The following is a 25432-nucleotide window of genomic DNA, read 5'->3' on the forward strand; positions in this document are numbered from 1 at the left end:
CAATCCTGTGACCCCAAAACTCCCATAAAATGGACTGGATTTGATCTACAATTGACCATACAAACAGAGTAGCAATCTGCAACTATGCAGGATTTCTTAGAAGAATGAAATGTTTACAAAAAGCCAAAAAACTTCTGTATGACAGAAAGATACCTTAAATATGTCTTCTTATTCCCAAATTTTTAAAAAAGATTTTTGTTACCCTTTATTATAGTGTAAGTACAATCTCATATATTTACTGGGATTACTTAATATCATAATTATAGATGCAAACCCAAATGTAGTAGGATGTATAATGGTTAAAAGCACATATTTAGAGTCTGACAAATTTGGGTTTACTATCTATGGGACCATTGAGCAAGTTACTTAAAGTCTATGAGCCTCAGCGGTAGAACAGAAATGATGAAACCTCACTCATAGGACAAGCTCTAAGGATGAAATGAAATAAGGCATGGAAAGTAGTCAGCACAGTGTTCAGTGGTGGTGGCTACTGCTATAATAATTGCTATCATCGTCATTACAATCCTCATTTAAGATCTGTTCTATTTGCTCTTACTTCATCCACCCAACTGGATCTTCTAGACCAGAGCTATGCTAACTGTCATCTGAGAACAGTTCAATGTGTCAATCAACTTTGACCCTAAGAACATCATTAAGTTCAGCTGACCTTTTTTTCTCTTGGTAGCATGACTGTTTCTTGCTGGGAGCAGATATTAATTTTCATTTTGGGCAAGCTCTTTAGGTCCTCATGGGCACTCCATAAACAACCTGCCAAATGGCTATCCTGAGTAGCACTGTTCTAGGCCATTCAGGTCTCTGACTGGTACCATTCTATCTTAAATAGCCATCAGCCCGAGTCTCCACCAGACTCCAATAGCTTCCACTAATAAATTCATCATCGTGGCAAATATCTATTCCAATCCTCTGCATGCTAGGCACCAGACACAAAGGGGAAGTTATTTCATGTTCAGGGTTCCTGTTTTATAATTCAACTGCAATTAGGTTCCTTGCATTCCACTTCCATTCATCCCCACGTGAGTCTTTAAAAAAAGCAAATTTTCCTACAAGAGTAATGTGGAAAAAAGAACCTCCTGCCTCTGACTATAACAACTAGCAGTCACATTGTCCAGGGGGTTGGGGCACTCCCAAAGCTCCAAGGACACTGAGTGCAGGGACTGTCACAGAGAATTTTAGCTTGTTTCATTTTCTGCCCCATCAGCAGGTAACTTCTAGAAGGACAGGGATTGAATCCCTCTTGATCATGGCCAGCATGGAGCTTCAGTGCCTTACATATGAAAAGTGAAAGTCGCTCTGCTGCTGCTGCTAAGTCGCTTCAGTCGTGTCCGACTCTGTGCAACCCCATAGACGGCAGCCCACCAGGCTCCCCTGTCCCTGGGATTCTCCAGGCAAGAACACTGGAGTGGGTTGCCATTTCCTTCTCCAATGCATGAAAGTGAAAAGTGAAAGGGAAGTCGCTCAGTCGAGTCCCATTCTTCGGGACCCCATGGACTGCAGCCCACCAGGCTCCTCCGTCCATGGGATTTTCCAGGCAAGAGTACTGGAGTGGGGTGCCATTGCCTTCTCCACTCAGTCGTGTCCAACTCTGTGTGACCTCCACCAACTATATAGTCCATGGAATTCTCTGGGCCAGAATACTGGAGTGGGTAGCCTTTCCCTTCTCCAGGGGATCTTCCCAACCCAGGGATCAAACCCAGGTCTCCAGCATTGAAGGCAGATTCTTTACCAGCTGAGTCACCAGGGAAGCCCAAGAATACTGGAGTGGGTATCCTATCCTTTCTCCAGAGGATCTTCTCGACCCAGGAATTGAACCAGGGTCTCCTGCATTGAAGGAGGATTCTTTACCAAGTAAGCTATGGTGGCCTTACATATACATGCCCATTAAGTTTTTAATGATATGAATTTAACTGGACGAGTTCAGCTGAGTCTAAGCCATTATTCCTCTACGTTACTGAAAAAGAAAACCTACCTCCTTTTCTTTTGACCCTGTCTGTTGAGCAAATATGTCTCTGACGTCAGGAACCTGGTACTGTTTGTTTTTTTTCCTCAAGGTCTGGGAGACAGTCTCTACTCGTTTCTGAACAGCTGCCGCCTGCGTCCGGGTCAGTGTTGATAAAAACACCATGCTCTCTTGGGGATCTCCAGCAGTCTCTCCAAAGAGATTAGACAAACCGGCCTCCTTAAGCCACTCTTCTTCCAATTCTCCTTCTGAGACAGTAGAGAAAAAATGGTATTTAAATCACAAAATATGAGAACTTCCACATTTTTAAAAACTGTTTTAAAAACTCTTACTAAAACTCTTGTACCATAACCCAACCACAGTGCTAAGAATCATTATCTGAAACTTGGAGCACTGCCATAAACTCCAGCCATAAAGATATCAAATTTTAGATCCATTTCATATATACTCAATTAAAATTTTTAAATGACTTCACATGTGATTAACCTCTATAACTTCCCTGCAGATTAACTAGGGGAAGATAATACTGTTCCCTTTCCAGAGATGAGCAAGCAATGAAAAGATAACTTACTTCCATCAAGTTACAGAAGGAAGTCAATGCTGGGGATGGCCACTAAAGCCCTGTTTCTTGGCTTACATTCAGCACTATCCCAGAGTCCAACCCTAATTGATGGAAAGGCTTATTTTCTCTGCTCTCTGTAGCTGAGAGTGTGGCAAAGAAGTAAAAAGCATCTGGACATCAGGAACTAATCAATTTCAAATTAATTTTTTAACCCCCTAGTCAGCATACCAGAGTCCTGTTTTTCTTTCTTTACAATTTTTTTTTAAAAAGCAAACTGTTTTCAGAAAAAAACCAAGTAGATTATAGGAAACTAATTACACAACTGAATCAACTCAAAACACTGTAAGGGAGTAAATAGTAAAGCAAATATTGTGTTAGATCTGTTGACAATTCAAGACTTTCCCGATAGTCTAGGCTCCTACTGCAGAGGGTGAGGGTTCAGTTCCTGGTCAGGGAACTAAGATCCCACTTGCTGTGAGGCATGGCCAAAAAAAAATTTATTGATGATTGTAGAAAAACTGAATGACAACTAGAACAGATTTACTCCAAGCTCCACATTTATAGTGGACATCAGAAAACCAAGGACTTGGGACACAAAAGATCTGTCCATACTCCATTCCTGCACCTTGATGGCCATGTCACTTTGGTCAAGTCACTTAGCCTCAAGCTGACTCTGTTTTCTCATCTGTAAACTAAAGCACAGCTGCCATGGTTGCCTCATAACCAAATGTGAGCATGTCACATGCAAAGAACTTTGCAGAGCTCCATTATAGCCTGCAGCACAAGACGGAGCACTGACCAGTGTGCTTGTCTATAGCTTCTCTACTATCTAGACTCCATGAGGGCAGAAATAAAGTATCAATAACCTTGACTTCAAGAAACATAAGGCAGTGCAGGGCATTCTGCCTGCCAGGCAACAAAAACTGTTCACTGAAATAAAAACTCACCATGATTATTAAAGATATTAAAGTAGAATTCAGTATAAATGGTCAGAAAAAGCTGATACTGCCATAAGGGAAGTAAACAAGATTACAATACAGAGCAGCTTGTTCCAGTAAAAAGTAGAGGTAAAATTCAAACTATTTAAAGTCAAAGAAAAGGGATGGGTGTGTAGAAACACTCCCAATTCTTGATAATCACATCATGAGCAACATTTCATGAATCCACTTTAGCCTTGAAGAGTTATGACATAGCTGACACACGGCTATGTACCAGGCTTGAGTGCTTCTTTCCACAGAATGCTTTCTCCTTACTCAGCAGGCCACCAGTATGCTGCTGCCATCTTGAAACATTGATCAGAAAGGTTGAAAGATACTATTATTCCAAATAAGCTCAACTGGATTGGTAAAGTGAGAAAGTATGAGAGTAAAATGAAAGAGAACCCAAATAAAAGGATGAGCTGGCTATCATTTTCTTTTACAAATCAATGTTAAATTAAGGAAAATCTCCAACTTTCCTCTTTCAAGTGTTCAGTTCAGATCAGCCGCTCAGTCGTGTCTGACTCTTTGTGACCCCATGAAGAGCAGCACGCCAGGCCTCCCTGTCCATCACCAACTCCCGGAGTTCACTCAAACTAACATCCATCAAGTCAGTGACGCCATCCAGCCATCTTAACCTCTGTTGCCCCCTTCTCCTCCTGCCCCCAATCCCTCCCAGAATCAGAGTCTTTTCCAATGAGTCAACTCTTCGCATGAGGTGGCCAAAGTACTGGAGTTTCAGCTTTAGCATCATTCCTTCCAATGAACACCCAGGACTGATCTCCTTTAGAATGGACTGGTTGGATCTCCTTGCAGTCCAAGGGACTCTCAAGAGTCTTCTCCAATACCACAGTTCAAAAGTATCAATTCTTTGGCGCTCAGCTTTCTTTACAGTCCAACTCTCACATCCATACATGACTACTGGAAAAACCATAGCCTTGACTAGACGGACCTTTGTTGGCAAAGTAATGTCTCTGCTTTTGAATATGCTATCTAGGTTGGTCATAACTTTCCTTCCAAGGAGTAAGTGTCTTTTAATTTCATGTCTGCAATCACCATCTGCAGTGATTCTGGAGCCCAGAAAAATAAAGTCTGACACTGTTTCCACTGTTTTCCCATCTATTTCCCATGAAGTGATGGGACCAGATGCCATGATCTTCGTTTTCTGAATATTGAGTTTTAAGCCAACTTTTTCACTCTCCACTTTCACTTTCATCAAGAGGCCTTTTAGTTCCTCTTCACTTTCTGCCATAAGGGTGGTGTCATCTGCATATCTGAAGTATTAATGGTTGCTTTTTTTTTTTTTCCAAGCAATGTTATAGCAAAGGAGAAAAACCTATGCAGATTTTAGTACTAAACAACTTGATGCTAAGTCATTTAGCATCATTAAGAAGTCTTCTGTTGAAAAACAGGTCACTGCTAGCTGTGGTACCCAAGGTACTGACCGTGGCTCTTTTTTGGAATCTGTATCAGCCTGTACACCAAAGATACACTTCCAAACTTATGGTCAGCACAAGGCATGGAAAGCAAGCTAATATAATAGATACCAGAGTTAGACACGAGAAACCTAGTGTCTACTTGAACTTAATGTTGATTTTTTTTTAAAAAGCATGAAATTTAAGAGGAGGGAAAAAAGTAAATTTTTCCATGCTTCTTCCAGAATATCAAGTACAATAATGGGGACTGTGGGAAATGCAGATAGAGATGACAGCAATTATGAACCAAATATGAGAAGTAAATAGGGAGGCTAAAAATGCTAATACCATCTTCCACTTTCACTGTCAAAATCTCCACCCTAAGCTTAGCTGGCACTGTTGCCAATCTAAAAGACAACAGTTTGAAAGATAAGATAACCAAGACTAGGATAGGTCTGCAATCCACCACCAAGGACTGATTTATGTGAATCTTTTTCCTTCTAGAAAAAAGTTATTTGTCTAGTAACAAGATAACTATCCTCAATCATTTGAAAAGCTGTCATGCAAACAACAGAGCAGATTTGTTCTGCTCTTCCAGAAAGTAGACTGACAATAGTGAGTCAAAGGTAGTGTGGAACAGATTGTAAATCAATAAAATAAAGAACATCAAAACAGCTCAAGCTGAACAATGGAAAAACACCAACATCATTAGCATCTCTACTCACTTGAGGCCAAACAACCACGGGGCTAGGATACCACAGATGGAATTTAAAGAGATGTTAGATGATTTCAAAGATCCAGCCCTAAGAGTCTATGATACAGCTTAGCCAATAAGAGTCTAGCCATATCCAAAACTCAGTGAATTTACTTATATCATTTATATTTGGCGGCTGCATCTATAATCTGCCACAATTAAGTCATTTTTAAGTTGAAAGGCAACTACCATTTTTTTTTCTGGTTTTCCTCATTTTAATTTCTTTCTTCCTATGTATTCATTTCCCATCAATACATACAAAATAAACTAAGAAAAAGTTTTATTAATTTCATCATTACCATCAGGCTCTTTGACAACCACCACCTCTTGATCATCTTGTCTGTTTTCATGAGATTTCTTGATATTTTCTAGTTCAGTCCAATAAGCTTCCATAGATAGTTCATCCAAAGAATCCTGGGAACCTGATCGATCAAATGGAGGTCTTTCTGTAACTTTGGTGACTTCCTGGTTCATAGTATACTGGCCATATCTTCTACTGTAAAGTCAAAAGAAAACATGGTTCATTTTAGTACATGAGGAAGTAGTATTATTTCTACAATATCATAATACTAAGCTGGAGAACTTGGAAACTCAAGTTCTCCTTAACAAAACCAAAGAGATGTTTGCTTTGAAACTGTTTGCCTTGAGAGGCTACTGATTATAACATGTTTGTAGAATGAAAAGTTTTATCCTCTACAGAAAACTTTGACAATGAACAAATAGCTATGTGATAAATATTTTTACATTTCCATTTCACTTAAATTATGTTAAAGCTCCTTTAAACCTGAAAATTTGTTCTTAGAAAGCAACTGATTAAAGGTTAATAAAATTGGGATTGAATTTTACACAGTATTTCATATTTATCATTGATAATTATAAATTAAACTCAGTCAACCTTTACATAGCAAATATCTGCAAACAATGAATGAGGTACCACTTGAATTTTCCTTTTATTTTTTGGAACCAAAACACAAATAGAAGGATAATATATTAAGTTTACTGTTACATCCTATTTTAGAAAGCAACATTTAATCTTTACATTTATAAATGTACCTATTACTTACATATATTTTAAAACATGGTAAAATGCATTTATTAGCAATTTTGAATAAGTTGAGAATTACCTCTTAAACCATTTAGCTTATAATTTATGATAAAAGGATACATGAATAGGGTGGGTTTTTTAATAACTTCAACTATATTTTTTATTTATAAATCATATCCTACCTACTACAAAAATTGAATTAAAAGGCCTAATAATAAAAACCCATATAGAAGAGAAATACTGAATTGTTTCAAGATTGTTTATATTGAGATAGAAGAGGAAAAGCCTTATTACTTCAAGGAGGAAATTTTTTAGCTATGTTTTTCCCCTTTATATTCAATAATTTTTTAGAATTATAATTTGAGTAGAGATAATAATTGGTGAATGAGTATTTTGTTATTCTAATTTCAAATCGCTTTTTTAATCTCCCAAGAGGACATTAGGAAGTGATACACTCTTGCTAGACTGGTTTACTTACTGCACATAGAGAAAATAAAAAGAAATGCAATAAAACAAAATTCTTTAATTGTCTTTGAACATTTTCACATTGAAACTGGCCTCTCCTATAATTATTTAAAATAGTAGGATTTAATATGGCATAAGGAAGAAGGTCACTAAACTCTGGTGGAATCTACCCCGTAGTTTAATTCCAACTGACTTCTCAGAAAAAGTCAAAGAAGTTAATTACCTATTGCTGCAAATAAACGCAATATAACTGACATAACTGTAATATGCTAATTGGCCAGTTTTATCCCTGTAAAAATGGTTCTCTCTGTCTTGATTACACATTTTATTAATGCAACAATTCCTATCATCTCGCTCCAGTAGCAGTCCTGGGGTGGTGATGGGGGGTCAGTGTTAGATGAGGGCCAACAGGAGGACGTCTAGACGTGTTTGTGCGAATCTCTTTCCTCTAGTCTCCATTGTGCACTGTTTGCCTCCCCAGCCCTTAATTCAGAGACAGTTTCTCCCTCCCCGCCCCAGCTCCTGTTTACATCCTTATATCCCACTCTGGTCCCTTCTCTAACCCAGTGGCCATGATACCATCAGTGTCCTCCATTTAGGGTTTACACTTCTGATTCTTAAATTAAAATGCAAATGAAAATGCTCTCTTTCTCTTAGAAATGAAAAGTAAACTATACTTTTTATTTCTGTGATCACCAGCTCAACTGATCTTTGGTTCATAATCCTTAATCCTGCTTTATCAGGACTAGCTCAAACTAATTTTATAGAGTATCTGCCAAATTCACTTTTGATTTCATGTCAGATATATGGATACCCTTCCTTGCTTTTGTTTTACCTCTCATTTTAAGGTTGTCTACTATATTACTATTTTCTACAACCTTAGCCCCACGATGAGAACTGTGGAATGTGTGAAGTATAATGACTAATGCCAAATAATATGTTTTATCTGCTCACAGGAAAGAGGTGCCGTTGAACGAAAAGTACATTAAGCCTTTTGCTCCTGAAAGAATGTGTTTATTCTGGCAAGAATTTTCCAGTAAATTTCCATTAAGATAGCATGTGCAGAAAAATGCAAGGGCATTGAGCAATAGCACTGTTACGTAAATAAACCTTCTATATCAAGGCCTGCTTTTAAAACATCCATAAAGCAAAAATCTAATCATTTAGTGCTGATGAACCGACTCAATATTTTGACTCTATTAAGATTCAAAAGCTGAAAAGGTTTGTTGTAATAACCTGAAGATACTGAGTCATGGAAAGGGAAGATTTTATTTTATTTTATTTTGGATCACTGGCAAATTTTGCAAGAAAACAATTTCTTTTTTAAATATTAGGGGATGGAGTATAGGAAGGAGGCAACCATCCAGTGTAAGTCCCCTCCTTAATTAGCTGCTGAATATTTTACATTTTTTTCTAAAAATGTGACCGAACATTCTTTATTTACAGTTTACATCAATAAACATGTCATGTCACTGGTTTTCTTCTTAGATTATTCTCACTTTTGTAGTTCAGACAGGCCACAGCTAAAAGCCTGTCCCTTCTTAAAACTGTCCTGGTAACAGGCCAGTTAACTGGTTTCCTCTCTTCTGTTTTTAGGAGTATGCTTTTATGACACCATGTTCATTCTGCAAATTGAACTCAAACACATAAAAGCAACATCTGCTAGACATAATGAAGTATGGAGCAGAGATATTCTGTATTTCCCAAAGATCCCAGCCAACACATGGTGCTCAAATCAGAGAAACACATAGTTTGCCCCACCACAGGCAACTACCAATTACCTCCACCTGACTCACTGCCAATGCTAATTCTCTTTGCATTCTTCCTCACTCCCACCCAGAATCCCATGTGCTATAAATAGCCCATGAACACTCTTCCCCAACTCCCCCACTTCTCACCTTTTTACATCTAGAACTACAGAACTAGCCACTCCTCTAAAAGAAGCTGCTTCTTAGTCTGCTGGACAAGGCATTACATCACAGTATTATCACTTGGGCTCTTTTTCCCTGGGCACTAACATACCAGCAAATACTCAACTTTACAGGCCCCCTCTGTCCCCCGGGCCTTCATGGTGTGTTATCTTCTTGCAGCATGTCCTCATGCTGTGTTGATAAAAATAGGGGATCTGTTTCCTTGTATTTTCCCTAGGTGTATTTTCTCCTATTTTTCTGTAATTTCTTTTTTTTTCCTACTCGGTGAGTGAATTTCAAATGTACTGACATCATTCAGGGTATTAGCGATACCTGTTATTTATTTTGTAGTAGAAATCTTAAACTGATTTGACAGAAGTTGTCCTCCAGAAGGAGGCAGACTTTACCATGCACTTCGCTGTGGTCCGCTAGAACACTCATGATTCATCCTGGTACCACTGCAGTCAGTGAACTGACGGGGAAACATACAGGACTGGGAGTCCTAAGCACCAAATGATTCCAGCTTTACTTAACTTTCTTTCATGATCCCTGGAGGAAATCACTCCTCTGATTCTAACTTGCTGCTATCTATAAAATGGAAAGAATGCCAATAGCTTTGACGACTTTGTTGGAAGTCATCCAATAAGAGCTTCCCTGGTGGCTCAGCAGTAAAGAATCCGCCTGCCAATGCAGGCAATGTGGGTTCGCTTCCTGGATGGGAAAGATCCCCTGGAGAAGGAAATGGCAATCCATTCCAGCCTTCTTGCCTGGAAAATCCCATGGACAGAGGAGCCTGGCAGGCTACAGTCCACGGGGTCACAAATGCGTTGGATATGACCTAGCAACTAAACAAAACAACATCAAATAAGAATTCCTACTGAGGAACGACCTTAGAGGTAACCAAGGAGAAGGCACTCAAGTTAGTATCATTGCTAACATTTGTGTAACTGCTAACTACAGATAACTGCCTCTCCCACAGTTTAATAAAGTCACCTTTGCCCTCTTCTAAGGTTCAGAGAAATTGCTTATCCTCTAAGGACGGTCATTCTTTAACCTCTGGTCTCAGGATTCTTTTACACACTTCCTAATTTTCAAGGGCTTCCAAAGAGTTTTTGAGATATATTATATTCATTGATATGTACACTATTAGATCTTAAAACTTAAAAAAACTTTAAATACTAATTCATTTAATAAGAAATAATATTTAAGATGTTATTTAAGAAAACATCATAAATAACATTGGGGGAGAGGTGGGGAGAAGCCCTATATTTTTTCTAAAAAAATAGATAAGTAGCACTGTTTTACATTTTTGAAACTGTTTTAATGTTTAGTTTAATAGAAGACATATGGATTCTCCCATCTCCCTCTGCATCTACTCTTTTGCGATACTCTAAGTCATGTAGTTTCTGGGAAACACCACTGTATTCTCAGGAGAGCATCAGAATGAACAAGGCCAGTTAACAGCTTGGGTTATTATGAAAACAGTTCTGATCTCCTAGACCCTTTGAAGGGTCTCAAGAGCCTCGGGTTCCATGGCCACACTTTGAAAACCGCTGCTCCAGGATTTCGCAAAAACACCTAATGGATCTGAGAAAGCACTTTTCAATTCTGTGGGCAATGTTCCAGAAAGCCTTACTGAAAGAAATAGACATGCTTTCCTAGTGACTCCTGACCTACTTCTTTGTTTATTTTAGTTTAGTTTTACGGCCTTTCATCAAAACTGGGACTTATTCCAATGATATATCCATATTTAATTCATACTACAATGACAAAAAATTAAAGCATATTTAAAAACCCCTGCCTCACCAGTGTCTTCCATCATCCACTTTTATCCATCATGCACAATGGGTAGAAACTCTAAGCTTCGCCTTTTGGCCAGTGTATTTGAAATATGGGTATTTTCTTTAATGCTCCTTCGCCATCTGTACCTCTTCCTATAATCATCTCAAGGCATTTATTTAGAACTAGGACACTTCTTTGCACTCATATTTAACTACATGATCCAATCTCTACTTTGTGCACTCCACCCCATCAACAGTCATACTGCTAAACTTCACATCCAGTCTGTCTCTCAATCCTGCTCCTTCTAGAAGTATTTTTATGGCTCAAAGTCTGCTTTCTTGAAGTCCTTTGATGCTATGATTTGGTTTTATATTCTTACAAGATCCTTTCTAAAAGAAGTATACTCTCTTGTATGCTTCTTATTCTACTTTCACTTCCAACAGGAAAAGAAAGGACTGGGTTGAGAGATATGAGGATAAGGCTATTTTTGTTTTGTTTTGTTTTTGTTCTGTTTTTAAGGTGCCAAAAAAAAAAGTTCTTATTGAGATCACGACTTATCAACCATAACGACCAAGTATATTTTAGATAAAGCCATGTTTATTGAAGTGTACCTATCCCATCATTTTCTAGATGAGGTAATGAGTTGCCAGGGCTAAATCTTCTTCAAAATCCCAGCAAAGTGATGGTGGAACCAAAACTGGTGTCCTCATTTCTTCTGCAGTCATTATACCAAATAGACTGGAAAGGGTAGAATTTACTTTTTTTTCACATCCAACGTTCCAGTCTTTGTGAGTTTTGCACATAGCAAAACCAAAAGTGATCTTGTTGACACAGCCTATAATTAATGTTTTTGAATGACCACTATACTTATCTAGAGAAAAATACATTTAACAATCAAATCATACCATCATAACATCAAATGCATGAGAAACCTTTTCCAATGCATTTTCTAAAATGTGATTTATGCCATGCTAGGACACGACTTCAAATATATATATATATTTTTAAACTTGGTTTCAAAGATGTTTAAAATGTTTTAAACATTCACTCTGGATCTACATTACCTCTAGGCTGGGTGGGGGGGCGGGGGCGGGGAAAGTGCTTCTGATGTGTAGATTTTTCTCTTTCATTTTATCAGTGATTTTAAAGTAATCACTGCCATCTGAGATAGTAAAGCTATTAATACTCCATAATGGCCTTGTCCATCAGACTACATTGAATTTGAATGACTAGGAAGAACTGCAGCCTATGAATGACCCATGTCATTTCTTTTTCCCTGTGAACTGAATGCCTACTATTGTTTAGTTGAAAGCAGTAATTATTAGTGGCTCTGACACCAGGAAGAAAGAACACTGACAATGCCTTAAGGCAGGAAGAAGTTGATTAGGAAGCAATCCCTCTCTGGCCTTTCTTTCCCCACTCCCAGGCAGCCTTCAGAGCGCAGGAGAAAAGTTGCTTACATCTTCTTCCCAACCCAACTGCTACAGTTTTAGAAACACACTAATTTTCACAATCCAAGTAAGCTTACTTTTATCCTTTGCACATTTTAACCCTTTCATTTGGGGGAGTGGGGGGAGGGAAGCAGTAGTAGTTGTGTTAATCCTAGTGTTAATCACTCAGTTGAGTCCAACTCTTTGCGACACCATGGACTGTAGGACCCACTCTGTCCATGGGGTTCTCCGGCAAGAATACTGGAGTGGGTTGCCATTCCCTTCTCCAGGGGATCTTCCTGACCCAGGGATTGAATCCAGGTCTTTTGCATTGCAGGCAGATTTTTAACCATCAGGCAAGCCCATGGGGTGGAGGGGTGGAGATAAAATTTACTCATTATTTCTTTCAGCTTTTTCTTTAAAAATAAAAATCACTTAACATCTGCATAGCACACTGCTATAGTCATCACAGAGCGTCCACCCAACTTTGACACACAGCAAAACAATGCACAAATGAACTGATGACGCACCATTTACCCAACACTGCCCAAGTCAAGCTGGGAAGAGAAGCACATTAGTAAGGTTGCTGTGAGAAAGCTTTGAAAACTTGGCTTTATCACTTTTACAAAAACACTGTGGTAGAACCAACCCATATGTGAATATCACTAACAGAATAAAGGCTATAGGCGGCAGCCACAACCACCAGGTCTAGTAGAAAGGAAGGAGGAAAGGTACAACACAGAAAGGCATGTGGAAGCATCATCAGGCAACCAGAGTAAGCTGGAAAAACTCCCTTCCCTTTTAAGTAGAGGCACAGGTTATGTAAAAGGGAAATCACAGGATAACACCAACCACCAGGCAAAGGACTTTCCTATTTTCGAGGGCTTCTTCTCAGTAGATGTGAGATCCTCTTTGTTCTGAGCTCCCCCAATCTCTCTCAAGAGGCAGTTTTTCCTTCCTCAACTGGAGACACGACTCAAAAAGTAGCCAAATGGGAGCCAAGGATCTTAAAATCAAAGTCATTTTCCAAGACGAGGTTAGAGAGATCTGAAGTGGGACTTTAACGTGAAATGTCAAGATCTTAGAAGACTGGTTCAAAGCACACGGGACTGAGTTTGCATATGCACTCCCCTCAATCTCAATTTTCCATCACCAGGATGTGTCTCTACTGGACACTGGGACGCACCTGACACAGCTTGAATCCAGAACTCTGGCCTTTCCTTGTTCTGGTTAGTTGTGAAACATCTGGAGGTGCAACACCAGCAGCCACTCAGCATTTGGTGGCCCTCCAGTTGGATCTGTTTTCCAGCTGTCATATCTTGGCACCTTTCTCCATGGGGGTTGGAATAAAGAAAGAGCAAAGATTTCCTTGCTCCTTCAGTCTCCCCCCAGCCCTGACCACAACTCAGACTGTGTTACCCACACTTGTATTTCTACCACTACACTGTGTGTTCCTTGGGGCAAGTATCTACAAAGTTCTTTCTGGTTTTTTTTTTTTGCTGCTGTTGTTTTTTCATCTGGGTGTCCCTGGGTTTAGCCATCCATTTACCATAGCAGATGCTTGGGAATTGTTTGATTATTAATTACTGAATTATCGTTGCCTATGAAACAACATCCTCCTTTTAATTTCTAAGGTGTTTCTTATTTAATTGCACAAAACTACAAAGGAATAAAACAGGTACATGAAAAGTAGACAATAAAAAAATTAGTCATCAGGAAACCCTAAAAGGTAATTAATAGGTGATTGTTCTATGCCTCTATAACTCTTGAGTGCTTAATTTGAAATTAGGCTTCTTTATATGGAACATACAAAACAGCTATTTTCCTATCAGACTGTACCTAATATTAAGTCACAAACAAGCACTGGCATACTGTTTTTTAAGCACACATTCCCTGGTTCCATCCTGTCAACTTAATTGCTAAAACAAATAAAATATTTGTTGAATGCCTGCAATGTGTTGGGCACCTTATCAGAGATGTCTGTTCAACCAGCCTGCTCAAGTCTGCGTTGTCAGAGAGATTAGCAATGATACTGATGCTAGGCAAAGGTGGCGTTTTCCAGTTCCTCACCGAACCAGCAGCCCAGACAGCTCTCAGAAAGGACCTCTGGTTCATGACCTCTGCTTCAGCATCGTCCCTAACACGCTCCAGGCCCTGCTGCGGTTCCCCTTTCCTGCCTCAGAATTTCACTTCCTCTCTAACTGCCACTATGCGCTCACCTCCACTTCAACCTCTGCCCAAATAACCATTTCTGCAAATCAGATCCATAATTTAGGGTACCTCCACAGCCCATCCTGGGACCCCTCCCACTCCCCAGCACCGTTCGCCACAGTCCTCCTAGATTTGCCTGAAGCCCACTCACACAGGACCCTAGGCTCCATAGGCTACTCTTTCCTGAGCCGGAGTCTGGTTTTCTTACAACTGTCTAATGCCTGATTCTTTTCTCACAAAAGTTATGAGGCTTCAAATCAGCACCCAAAACTGTCATCAAGCTTATACCTATTTTTTATTGCTCTTGAAAAATCAAATTTTTGCCTTTTGGGTTTCAAAGCTGTGCTTATTTCTTTCTGAGGAGTCTATCAAGTTCTCAACATGTTTTCAGAGGTAAAAGACCAAAAGTCTTCCCATCTTCTCTAATATGCTTGAACTCCTCATTCAAAAGTCCCCTATCATGCCCTCCATTACCTTAGGATCTCAACATTACAGTTAACCACATGCCTTAAAAATACATTAATGCAAATGGATAAATTTTTACCAATGTGCAACTCTCTCACATATAAAACTTAATATACTTCAAGATCTAGGATACAGGATAGATGTTTAACTATTGGCCACGACACTCATTCTGGGCATTGACTGACTACAGACTGACAAATTACAATTTTCTGATCTCTCTTTCCAATTCATAAAGTAAGCTGCTATTGATTCATAAAGCCTACCATCATACAGTGTTGCCGTTTTACTCACCTAGTTACGTTTGACTCTTTTGTGACCCCATCGACTGTAGCCCGCCAGGCTCTTCTGCCCATGGTATTTTCCAAGAATACCTGAGTGGGTTGCTATTTCCTTCTCCAGGGGGTCTTCCTGACCCTGGGATCAAACCTGCATCTCCTTCACTGGCAGGTGGATTCTTTACCATGAGCCACCTGGGAAGCCCGCACCATCACATAGGTGCTAACAAAATATTTCTTGATGTAACATGAAACTATGAACACTAATACTTTAGAATACTGTTGGACGATGGTTTCACTTACTTCTATGGGCCACTCTCTCGCCTTTCTTTAAGACTTTATATACGTATTAACATCAATTTTCCTATGCCAATGGACATAAGGCAAGATTTGACTAAAAAAAAAAAAAACCCTTTTGATAATAATCAAAGCCAAATGCACAGGCATATACTGTGGAAAAGATGGGGGCACTATTATTAAACTCTTTTCAGTCCTTTGGGATTGTTTGTTACAATAAGGTTGGGAAATCATTTACCTCAGTGGGGCCACAGTGGCATAAAACCAAGCTTCCATCAGTCAGCAGAAGGACTGCTATAGACAAACACTGAAAAAAATGTTCAAAGTGGAAGGATGTCTGTGTTTATGTTTCACAATAAAAAGGGAGAAGACACATATTTCTACATCATTTCAAAGTAATGCTGGTGAGTAGTAATAGCAGAACAATTTAAAACAGCAGTAACTGTGTGGCAAATACCTGGGTAGGAAAAAGAAAGCTGCTTCACTTAGCCTGCAAAGTGTAATTTTATGGATAGCTCCAAATGACGTTCGAAGACTATAATGTTCCACCGGTAAGTTCTGAAGGCCAGGAAGTATTTTCATAAGCCAGGTACTAAAAGTCAGCTGTACCGAGGAGATGGAAGGGGGTGGTGAAGAAATAATTTCCAGCTCTTAAAATAATTTAGCCAAGCTTAGAAATAATTCATCTGTAACATTTTCCACTATATGTTTTCAGAAGTCAGTTACAAAGTAGACTATTTGAATATTACAGGATTTTTTTTTTCCTTTTTCAATGAGATTGTCTGAGACCACTTTTTTCTTAGTATGCTTCAGAATCTGAGCTGAGTCAATATAAGACAGATATGAACGCAAGTAGCCTCAAAAAGACATGAAATATAAAATAAAACATGGAAACTAAAGGCAATTTCTAATAGTAAAATGCTGCCTGGGGGTGGGGGCTTTAAACCTAATTTTTGAAGGAAAAAACAGAACAAACCAAAAATCTCACAAAAACAAATGTTTTTAGTCAACGTCGCTGAGCTCTGTTTAGAGGACAGGAACAAGGTCCAAAAGACAGAGAGACCTAAGCTGACCCTGAGGAATGGGCAAGGGATTTATGGGAAAAATTATGGGAACCAGTCCATTCTGAAGGAGATCAGCCCTGGGATTTCTTTGGAAGGAATGATGCTAAAGCTGAAACTCCAGTACTTTGGCCACCTCATGTGAAGAGCTGACTCATTGGAAAAGACTCTGATGCTGGGAGGGATTGGGGGCAGGAGGAGAAGGGGACGACAGAGGATGAGATGGCTGGATGGCATCACTGACTCGATGGACGTGAGTCTGAGTGAACTCCGGGAGTTGGTGATGGACAGGGAGGCCTGGCGTGCTGCGATTCATGGGGTCGCAAAGAGTCGGACACGACTGAGTGACTGAATTGAACTGAACTGAAGAAGGGAAAGAAAAACTACAAATAAGAAAGCATAACTAGGACTTCCCTGGTGGTCCACTGGTTAAGAATCCACGTACCAATGCAGAGGACGCGGATTCAACCCCTGATCAGGGAGATTCCACATGGCGCTGGGTAATGAAGCCCGTGTACCACAACCACTGAGCCCACGCCCTAGAGCCTGGGTCTGCAACAAAAGAAACCACAGCATGAGAGGCCCATGCACCACAACCAGAGAGCAGCCCCTGCTCACGGCAACTAGGGAAAACCCACACGCAGCAACAAAGACCCAGCACAGCCAAAAATAAATGAATAAATTAAAAAAAGAAAACGAAAACCTAACTAATGCAATTCCCATATCATCCAGCACAGTTATGGGCACACAGAGCTCTGGTAAAATCAAATTCTGGGAAGACTAAATCAAATCAAATTCTGCCACATCAAATTCTGGGAGGATTAAATCCTCCAAGCTGGATTTAAGTTTATGCACCTGTCCTGGTTGAATTCCTCTCCTGGTCCTCTTAGGAAGTCTGAGAGTCTCCAGCTCATCATCATGCTTATGCAAGCCTACTATCAACCTGTTACTTACATGGGGCAGCAATATTCCCACTTCATCAAAAGTAATATGGCATCTGGTTCCAAAATGCCATTTCTTGTGGGACTTTGAAACAAGCTAAGAAATTCATAAGAGTTCCCTCCCTAGCTATGGCCAAGGCTGCTGGCATTCTATAAAAAGTGAAAGTGAAGTCGCTCAGTCATGTCCGACTCTTTGTGACCCCATGGACTGTAGCCTACCAGGCTCCTCTATCCATGGGGTTTTCCAAGCAATAGTACTGGAGTGGATTGACATTTCCTTCTCCAGGGGATCTTCCCAACCCAGGGATTGAACCCAGATCTCCCCCATTGTAGACAGACGCTTTACCATCTGAGCCACCAGGGAAGTTCTATTCTATAAAAAGCTGATGATAAATCAAGGGCCAGCTCAAGGACTCCAGTCTCCCACTGCCATTCCTCTTGCTCTCTACTGCTGACCCCACTACTCCATACATGGATTTTCCTTTCTGCCCAGTCCCTACAAAGAAATAATCCAGACTGAGTGATATCTCTTTCCCAAAGGTCATCTGCTGAGTTGCCCTCTCGAATGAATCCCACATTCTGCACAGGCCAAGGCTCCCAGGAATTCACGTCCTAGCCAGATGTGCCACCCATGCCCTTTCTTGCCAGGAAAGAGAGGTGGAAGAAAGAACTGTCATTTCAGGAAGCCAACACTGCTGAAGAGATTAGCAAGAGGGTGACTGACTAGAGAATGAGCCTCTTGAGACAGAACAGAATCTGAATAAGTTCTACAAGGAAAAGATAAAAGGATGTCGTGCCCCTAAGGCAGAAGGTGGTATTTATGCAGGGCACCAAGGTCATGGTAGCCAGGGATCAAAGATAAACTTCCTTTACTATCTTGTCAGAGTAAGTTAGAAAGATCTAGGCCATCAGACACTGCACAGTAAACATCCAAGACTCAGAATTTTTCTAGTTCTTTTTCAACTTAGATGTTTGAGGGCCAACTATTAAGTGTCCTCACCTCATAAAGGACTTTAGTTATTTGCTGAAGATGCTTCTATAAACTAAATACACAGCTCTTACTAGAAATACTTGTGAAACTCTAAGCATATGCCAACCAATCTAATACAGGAGTGTAAATTTCTTAATCCAATAGATTCGTGAATAGAAAATTTCACTGAAGAATGCCTATATTCAATCTTTGGTCTTCATTATGCTATTGCGTGCCTGCTAAGTTACTTTAGCTGGGTCCAACTCCGTGCAACCTCGTGAATTGTAGCCTGCCATGCTCCTCTATCCATGGAATTTTCCAGGCAAGAATACTAGAGTGGGTTGCCATTTCCTCCTTCAGGGAATCTTCCCCACCCAGGGATCGAACCCGAGTCTCTAATGTCTCCTATATTGGCAGGCGGGTTCTTTAACACTGTGCCACCAGAGAAGCCTACTTAATCTACATAATTAACTATATTTTCCATTCAGTAATGAAGTGGACACTGGAAAGAACAGTGGAATTGGAATTAGGTTAACACTTCAATGTTTTGGTGGAATGATGCTATAGCACTTGAGTTCTCACTTGATACCAACAAATAACCAACTTGTGATTATTCACACATTCATTCAACAAACACTGGCTCCTCATTAGCTGCAAGGTACTATACAAGTTGAGGGTTTCCCAGGTGGTGCTAGTGGTAAAGAACCCACCTACCAATGTAGGAGACATAAGAGACATGGGCTCAATCCCTGGGTCAGGAAGATCCCCTGGAGAAGGATATGGCAACCCATTCCAGTATTCTTGCACAGAGAACCCCACAAGAACCCCTCCTCCACAGAGGAGCCTGGGGGGCTATAGTCCATAGGGTCACAAAGAGTTGGACACGACTGAAGCAATTTGGCATGCATATATACAAGTTGAAGTCCAAAGTAGTACAGGACCTCACCTCTGATCCCTAAGAGTTTACATGATATTAGAATAGATAAAACACATAGGAAAATAATAGTCCAGGGAACACTGACTCCATGCAAATGAGCAGTGCAGACAGCAGGTGCTGCAGAGCTCAGTCCAGTTAGAGGCAGACACAGATGCAGGGGAGTATACAAAATGCTTGTATCCCAACAAGAGGCAATAAGAAGGGAGATTCCAGGCTCTTGCTCTACCTCATTCTAATTTTATAAAGCTCTCCCCAGAGCCAACAGTGTCTTCCTGTTATTTGATTCAACTTTACTTCCCTCCAATTTAAGCCCATTTCCTCCAAGCAAATAAAGAATTAATCAGTGTCCTCTTTATATTAACTCCTTTGCTGGGAATAGTTTTAAGACCGTCTTTTACTATACCTTGAATTGTTCAATGCATAACGTTCATTTACCTTTTCCTCCCATATTTTAAAAAGCAATCTCTTAGATATCACATTCTTAGTGGTATCTGAATCATGATACAGATACCAGCATATAACCTTTGTACCTGCATATAACCTTTGGGCCTTTTCCCGACTGATTCTTGATCTGCAAGTGAAACCTCCAAGGTGTTGCTGATTTTAGAACCAAGTACCAAAAAAGGCCCAGTTGGGTGGTCCTTGGCACAGATACCAAAGTAAGAAATGTAGTCATAAATGTTTCTCCTTCCTAACTGAGGACATAAACACTGCTTTGAATTGCTTTCCATGGATGGTTCTGCTTTCCTTCTTAAAAAGCCCTTGCTAATGATTTGCATTAATATTATGCTAATAAAAGTAAGGAGATGCTAACTAATTCAGTCTCTTCAGTAGTAACTAAAGATCAGAAAAAGATGTAATTTGCATATCTTCATGAATTGGCATTTAAATACTTGTCGCCATTTCTGAAGAAAAATAATAATGTTGGGCCAGCCGGGCAGAAGTAATTCCTCCAGTAGAACCATCTCAAATCCAAGCATTTCAAGAGATGTTTGGCTTGAATCTTAGATGACATGGATGAGCATTCAAACACAGGGCAACCATCTGCATATAAATACATTTCAGTTCCTCTCTGCAGAAGGAACTCATTTACTGTTGAAGGCCATTCACTTCCACTTCTGAGTGCTTATTCCTCAAAAAGCTTCCAAGTGTTGTGGGAACAATGATTAAAAGAGGATCTTTCCATCTGTGCATTAGGCTGCAAGACAGCTCCTGCTGCAGAAATAGCTTTTGCATAATTCATTGTGCCATTTTCAACCCTAATCAGTGAATTGCAAGAAGCTATGGAGTGAGTACAGAGGGAAGAGAGACTGACATTTTACTGACTACCTCCTAAGCAGTCACCCCATCCTCACTTTGGGCTAGTACTCTATAAGTCATGGTATAAATGTCCTCACTTTATCTCCAACAGCTTACTACCCCATCCTCCCATCTCAAGTACTGTCATCATTGTTCGTCTATACTAATGTCCCAGGAAAGAATACTTTTAAGGCTATTAGTACAGGAAAGTGTATGGGGAAAAAAGATTCTACTGGAAGTCAGAAGAAATCAGCCTTTCTCCAGCCCTTACCGTTCACTGTATAAGCAAGCATGACACAAAATTCACCCTACAACAAGAATACCTCAATTCTATCCTTCAATTAACAAGAAATAAATTTAAAAAAAAAAAAAATAAAGAATACCTCAAGTCTTTTCTAAATCTAAAAATTATATAAGTCTAATCTGTTCACATTGATGTTTTCATGTATAAAGTCTGAACCAGTCACTTTGCCTTACAGTTGCTCCCCCCACCCCACAACCCATCTACCCACACTGAGCAATTTGTGAGATCTCAATTCCCTGACCAGGGATTGAACCTAAGTGAAAGCACCAAATCCTAACCACTAGGTCACCAGGGAACTCCCAGAGTTGCATTTTTAAGGAAGGAGAAAATAAGGTGATGGAAATGAACCTGTGTTCCCCACTTATTCCTCCCCCTCAACTACAGAAACTTTGATAAATAAGTTCCCTGGCAATCTATTTAAGAATGTACTGGAAAAGGATCCTATGGCTATAGAAAATTAGAAAAACAAGTGCTTTAGACATCTCAAGGTAAATAGAAAAAAATCTTTTATAGAATCCTTAAGGTTTAAACACTGAATAATGAAGCAGAAGATTTTTATGATGGTAAGGAATGTATGTGATTTTAAACCAGCAAAATAGGTTAAAGATGTGGATTTTAATTTAAAATTTAAAATTTACAGCACAAATTTTATAGTAAACTTTCTAATTTTCTATTTCTTACTACTCCATATATCATGGTAAATAAAGAAATAAACATTCTGAGTTTTTCTTGATAGCTGACGTATAGTAAAGTTACTGAGATTTAGTTTGGTAGTTCATTAAGAATTGAAAAGACACTTTTCAATTCAATTCAAAAAAAATGTGAAAAGACACATCTCAAAAGACACTACAAATGGGAAAACTGAATTCAGTGGTAGTATTTTCATATAAATGATTTAATTTTTTTAAATCAACAACTCATAATTGAAAACTTAACCCTAAACATTAAATACCTGACAGAATATTAAAAAGCACAATTAGAGGGAGGGAGTGGCAGGAAACCTGAGTTGTTCTGAATGTGACAATAAGTTGTTATTTTATAGTAGTGCTGTCTAATTGAAATAAAAGGCAAGCCACAGTAGTAATTTAAAAAATTTTAGTGGTCACATTAAAAAACAAAAAAACAAATAGATAAAATTAATTTTGATGGTGTACTTTAGCCCAATATACCCAAAGTATTACTGCAATGTGTAATTAACATAAACATTGTAATGAAATCTTTTGCTTTTATTTTCTCATTTTGAATCTTCAAAATGCTGTAACTTATGCCTGTATCCCAGCACAGTTTGGACCAACCACATTTCATGTGCTCAGTCACCACAGATAGCTGGTGGCTATTGTATGGACAGCGCAGCTGCAGAAAGGATGAGGCGGTGGGCAGGTTTTCCTCATACACCTGAATATATACAAGTGAAATAATTTTCTTCTGTTCCTAACATGCAAAATTTCATGTCTGTCTGACTACAGAATATTTGCTTTTTCAATGACTCAGCAAACACTTAGGGAAAACCTACTTTATTCCACACTATGCTAAATGATGGGATGTAGGTGTATTTCAGACAAGGCAAGCCTAGAATTTGGTAGGCAACAAAGACCCATGCAATGAACTCCAAAACAATAGTGCAAGTGGTGACTGCCATGGGAGCAGAGATCAGAAGTCACAAGCTTTAAGGAAGAGACTTGGTCAAGGAGTTCAGAGAAGAGCGATATGAGCTGGAGTGTGCAGCCTGAGCAATATTCTGCTAGGTAGAGCGTGATGAGAAAGGCATTCAAGGCAGTGGCCACCATAAAAGCAAAGACACACTGTGAGCTTGGGGAACTGTGACTGGATTGATATAGACAGACTATACTGGCTTCCAGGGAAGTGAAACCAGTTGGGAGGCGAGGGGATGGTGTTAGGCATTGGCGGGGAGAAAGGGCCACAGGCAAACTGTACTGAACCTTGACTATCATACTGAGACACCTGGAATGTGACAGAGGAAGGTCTTTAAACAAGCAAATGTCAGTCCAAATTAATGCTTAAGAAACATACTTTTAAGAAAAATATTGAGACAGCCTGGAGCTGTGATGCTCTGGAATAAGGGGATTTCTGAGAGATAAGGATCTGAACCCAGAGGGCACTGCTAGAAACAAAAGTGAAAGGCCAAATTCAGGAAGCTTCTCTCAGGTAGACTCAGATGACCTTGGTGACCAGTTAGATGAACAGGATGGTGGACACAGAAGAAAGCAAAATGATTCCAGTGTGTTCTTGGCCAGGCAAACAGATAACGTCGTTAACTGGGAGTGAGAATGTAGAACACGGAACAGGTTGGACAGAGAAGGTGATGGGTTCACTTTGGACCTGCTACATTTGAGTTAGAGACCCTTGGGTGACATCATATACCTACAGCTCATACCCATCTTATCCAAGATCCATTTGTCTTTACCTCTGTGCCTTAAATTAATGACCCTTGGGGTATGAAGTGTGTTTCCAGGACTAGCAGCACTAGCATCAAGTTTGTCGGAAAAGCACAATCTCAAACCGTACCCCACTGTGAACCTCAGTGTGCATTTTACCAAGATTCCCAGGTGACTTTTACAGACATTCAAATTAGAGAAGAATTGCTGCAAGGATTTGAAAATCTAGATTAGGAGCTCCTAAAAGAGGCACTGACTGAAGGCAGGATAATTTTAGAAGTCATCAGCATATAGATGAGAGTTAAAACTACAGGAGTGCAAGAGAGCTTATTCCCTGAAAACAAAGAACTTTAAACAGGATAGACAAGCCCATGTGGTGAGGGGGGCACTGTATGTTTCTAATTAAAGAATCAGCATGAAGGTAGGTACACAGTGGTTCTCTCTTGCTAAGTACATTAAATAAAAACTGAACAAGAAGAAGAGGAAGAAGAGAAAAAGGAAACAAAACCTTTAAAACAGTGAAAGAACCACAAAGGTGAACCTGCATTAAAGCTATAAAGAACTTCTATTTATGATTAAGATACACACACATTAATGTTCCTTAATATTCAGAGATGTTTGTTGAGCAACAAATTGGTTGAAAAACAAATGTGATGTGAGTGGAGGGAGAATTCACTGGAACCTTTGGGGCCATTGCTTGCTGGAGAAGGACCGAGAGCCTGGGGCAGAATCAGAAGGCCTGGATGCTAGGTTGGCTTCACCTCAGGCTGGCATCTGCCCTCTATGCACCACGCGGCTACGTAATGTGGGGGCTTGAGAACAAGATACTCTCTTCCAAGACTTCCAGCTGCGACTGGCTATGTGGGGAGGTGAGGTTCATTTGTTGCCTCCAAAGACTCCCTGACAACAGTATGAAGAATGTTCTGTTGCCCGCTCTCGGCCCATCCCCGCCACCTCATCCCATCAGCTCATGCAGCAAACAACTCTGCTGAAGTTTCGTTCGGAATCAAACAGCTGTTTAGAGCTGGTTTCAAGTCCACCAAGTGAATCTTCTGTGTACTCTGTTTCCCAGGCAACGCTGACGTCACTGCCCTGCCCGCTGTTGCCACAGACAGGATCAGCACACCCAGGCCTGCAACCAGGAGAGAGCCCCGTGCAGACTGCTGCTCCCTGAGGCAGAAGGCCCTCTGAAGGCGTCTTGCTAGATGCCAAGCCATTAAAAATCAGTGTGCATAATTACCATTCCATGTAAAAGCCTTACCATATATACTTTTTAAATTTGGTTTTACTGCAGGTCACAGAAGCAAAGCTGGGAATACAAGCTGGGCTTTTATGTGGGAGACTGTGCATCTGAATACAAATATGGCAGAAGATGAAAGTGCAGAAGGTAAGGACTGGATGCTCCTTCAGTAGCCAGTGCAGCCCAGTATGAAGGGCCTGCTTCTTGGCTCCTGGAACAAAAACTCAGTGTGAACCCGCACTCTCCTTTTCAAGTGGAGGCAATTTGTCTATTGTCATCCTCCTGCTTTAATTAGACTCCAGTATGGATCTGGAGAGACATCTTTGTTCTCCCAGTGCAGAGGCCCTTCACAGTAGCCCATGAAAGCTACCGAAATATCATCTTCTGTAATACACTCTTCCCTTCACTGCAAAGTGGCATCAGATGATCTTTGAGATGGATACCAAATCCACATGTGCAAGTGGGCTTTCCATTTCACTGTGTAAGGGGTTCCAGGCACGTCTACCCAGCCACATGTCCAAAAGTTAGCTCTTCTGTTAACATCGGGTCCTACAGCTCACACCCATCTCACAAGAGTCATCCGTCCTTACTTCTGTGCTGTAATCAGTTGGTACGAATCAAACACTGAGAGTTCACACCCACACTGTCCCTCACATCAAGGTTCAAATAACCTTGCCAGTTTTTAATTCCAACACATCTCAGTTCCTACCAAGAAATT

The 25432-nt window shown here is 40.1% G+C and overlaps 1 protein-coding gene across 3 annotated transcripts in view; it reads right to left on the reverse strand.

Moving 5' to 3' along the window:
- ARHGAP18 (Rho GTPase activating protein 18) overlaps window positions 1-25432 on the reverse strand; it is a 132960-nt gene that overhangs the window by 58588 nt on the left and 48940 nt on the right. For all 3 annotated transcript variants that reach the window (XM_070376652.1, XM_070376650.1, XM_070376651.1), the window contains exons 2-3: window positions 5986-6182; window positions 1988-2226 (exon numbers count right to left, since the gene is read on the reverse strand). In XM_070376652.1, coding sequence (XP_070232753.1) covers window positions 1988-2226; window positions 5986-6182 — 436 coding nt within the window. The remainder of the gene's footprint in view (window positions 1-1987; window positions 2227-5985; window positions 6183-25432) is intronic.

This window comes from Bos mutus, chromosome 9 (genome assembly GCF_027580195.1).
Source record: "Bos mutus isolate GX-2022 chromosome 9, NWIPB_WYAK_1.1, whole genome shotgun sequence".
Classification (NCBI taxonomy): domain Eukaryota; kingdom Metazoa; phylum Chordata; class Mammalia; order Artiodactyla; family Bovidae; genus Bos; species Bos mutus.